Source organism: Adiantum capillus-veneris, chromosome 13, assembly GCF_014529385.1.
Source record: "Adiantum capillus-veneris isolate H3 chromosome 13, ASM1452938v2, whole genome shotgun sequence".
Lineage (NCBI taxonomy): Eukaryota > Viridiplantae > Streptophyta > Polypodiopsida > Polypodiales > Pteridaceae > Adiantum > Adiantum capillus-veneris.
Genome location: NC_140943.1, coordinates 107,204,310 through 107,205,816, shown reverse-complemented (window position 1 = coordinate 107,205,816; position 1,507 = coordinate 107,204,310). Strand labels below are relative to the sequence as shown.

General features: G+C 40.7%; 1 protein-coding gene across 1 annotated transcript; it reads right to left on the bottom strand.

Annotated features, from left to right (window-relative positions):
• On the bottom strand, window positions 1-744 carry LOC147444596 (uncharacterized). Its single transcript, XM_086528123.1, has one exon. The coding sequence runs from the start codon at window positions 742-744 to the stop codon at window positions 1-3; it is 744 nt and encodes a 247-aa protein (XP_086384249.1).
• Between the last annotated feature and the right edge of the window lie 763 nt (window positions 745-1,507).

Genomic DNA, 1,507 nt, shown 5'->3' with positions numbered 1-1,507 from the left:
TCATTGTATATGAAAAATATTAAGAATAGCTGATTTTGAATTTCCTTGGCCATCAGTTCTCAGAATGCCAGTATGGCCATCAGTTCTTGGAATGCCAGTATCTTCTTCTTTGGATGTCTCTTTCTCATTAGAATAATTTGGCCCATTATAAACACCTGGAAACAGTAATCCGGATAAATCCTTCAACCTTACTGTGCCATTGCAAAACACCCAATCGACCTCATACACACCGGCCCAAGCTATCTTCAAATTTGGTTTCTTAGGGCCCAATTTGGAATGATAGAGCAGAACCAAGTCGCCCTTCTGAAACTCCCTAACTTTGATTCGTCTGTCATGCCAGTGTTTTCTTCTTTGCTGAACAATTTCCTCTTCCAACATAGCACGTTGTCTTAACTCATCCAGCTGTGCTAATTCCACCATTCTATTTTTAAGATTGTGATTGAAATCCAATCCATACTCTACCGCCATCTTGAGACTGGGAATCACAAATTCCATAGGCACTACAACTTCAGTACCATATAGCATTCTGAACGATGTTAGTCCAATAGTGACTTTATAAGCTATCCTGTAGGCCCATAGAGCAGTCTGGAGCTTAAGATCCCATTGGTGTGGCTCCTTTTGCACAATCTTGGTGAGAATGGTCTTGATGGTTTTATTACTGCTCTTTGCTTGCCCATTGCACCTGGGATAATATGGCGTTGATTTTCGGTGCTTAACAAAGAGCATTTCCATCAGAATATCCATACTATCATTAATAAAGTGTGTCCCTTGATCAAACACAATCTCCACAAGACATCCATATCGACATATGATATTTTCAAGTAGGAATATAGCAGTGGGCTTTGCGGTGTTATCTGGAAGAGCCTTGGCCTCCACCCATTTGGTGACATAACAAGTGGCCATCAATATATACCGGTTCTTCCTTGGAGTGATTTTCTTGAATGGACCCATGAAATCCAGACCCCATTTCATAAATACTCCCAGTGGTGAACTGGAGTAAGAGGAGTCGTATCAGTTGTTGTTGGTCTACCCATCCTCTGGTATATAACACATGTTTTGCAAAAGCTTCTAACATAAGATATTAAAGTTTGCCACCGCAATCCAGTTTGCAAAATATTCTTGTAAGTAATATCAGTGGAGAAATGTCCTCCAGAATCCCCATCATGTGCCTAAGAATAACTTGCATTCTCCCTTCCATTGGCACACACCTTCGAAGAACCCTGTCTACTCCCAGTCTATAGAGCAATCCTCCTATGATGGTGAACTTCAGACTCTAATAACGAGAGCCTTCTTCTGATTCTGAGTCCAGTTTTTTGAGAATCCTCCTTTAGAAAGGAACATATATACATCATACCATTCTGGATCAGTGTTTTCCTCAGTTGTTACCTGAAACAACTTTGCGTCCACTGGCTCATCTCTCAAGGATACTTTGGAGTAGCCATCAGTACTCCTAGATAGGAAATCAGCACCACAATGGGTTTTATCGGGCTTATAAAATATTCAGAAT

Coding starts and splice junctions, on each gene's coding strand:
- LOC147444596 (XM_086528123.1), bottom strand. CDS start 744: ATGGATATTCTGATGGAAATGCTCTTTGTTAAGCACCGAAAATCAACG.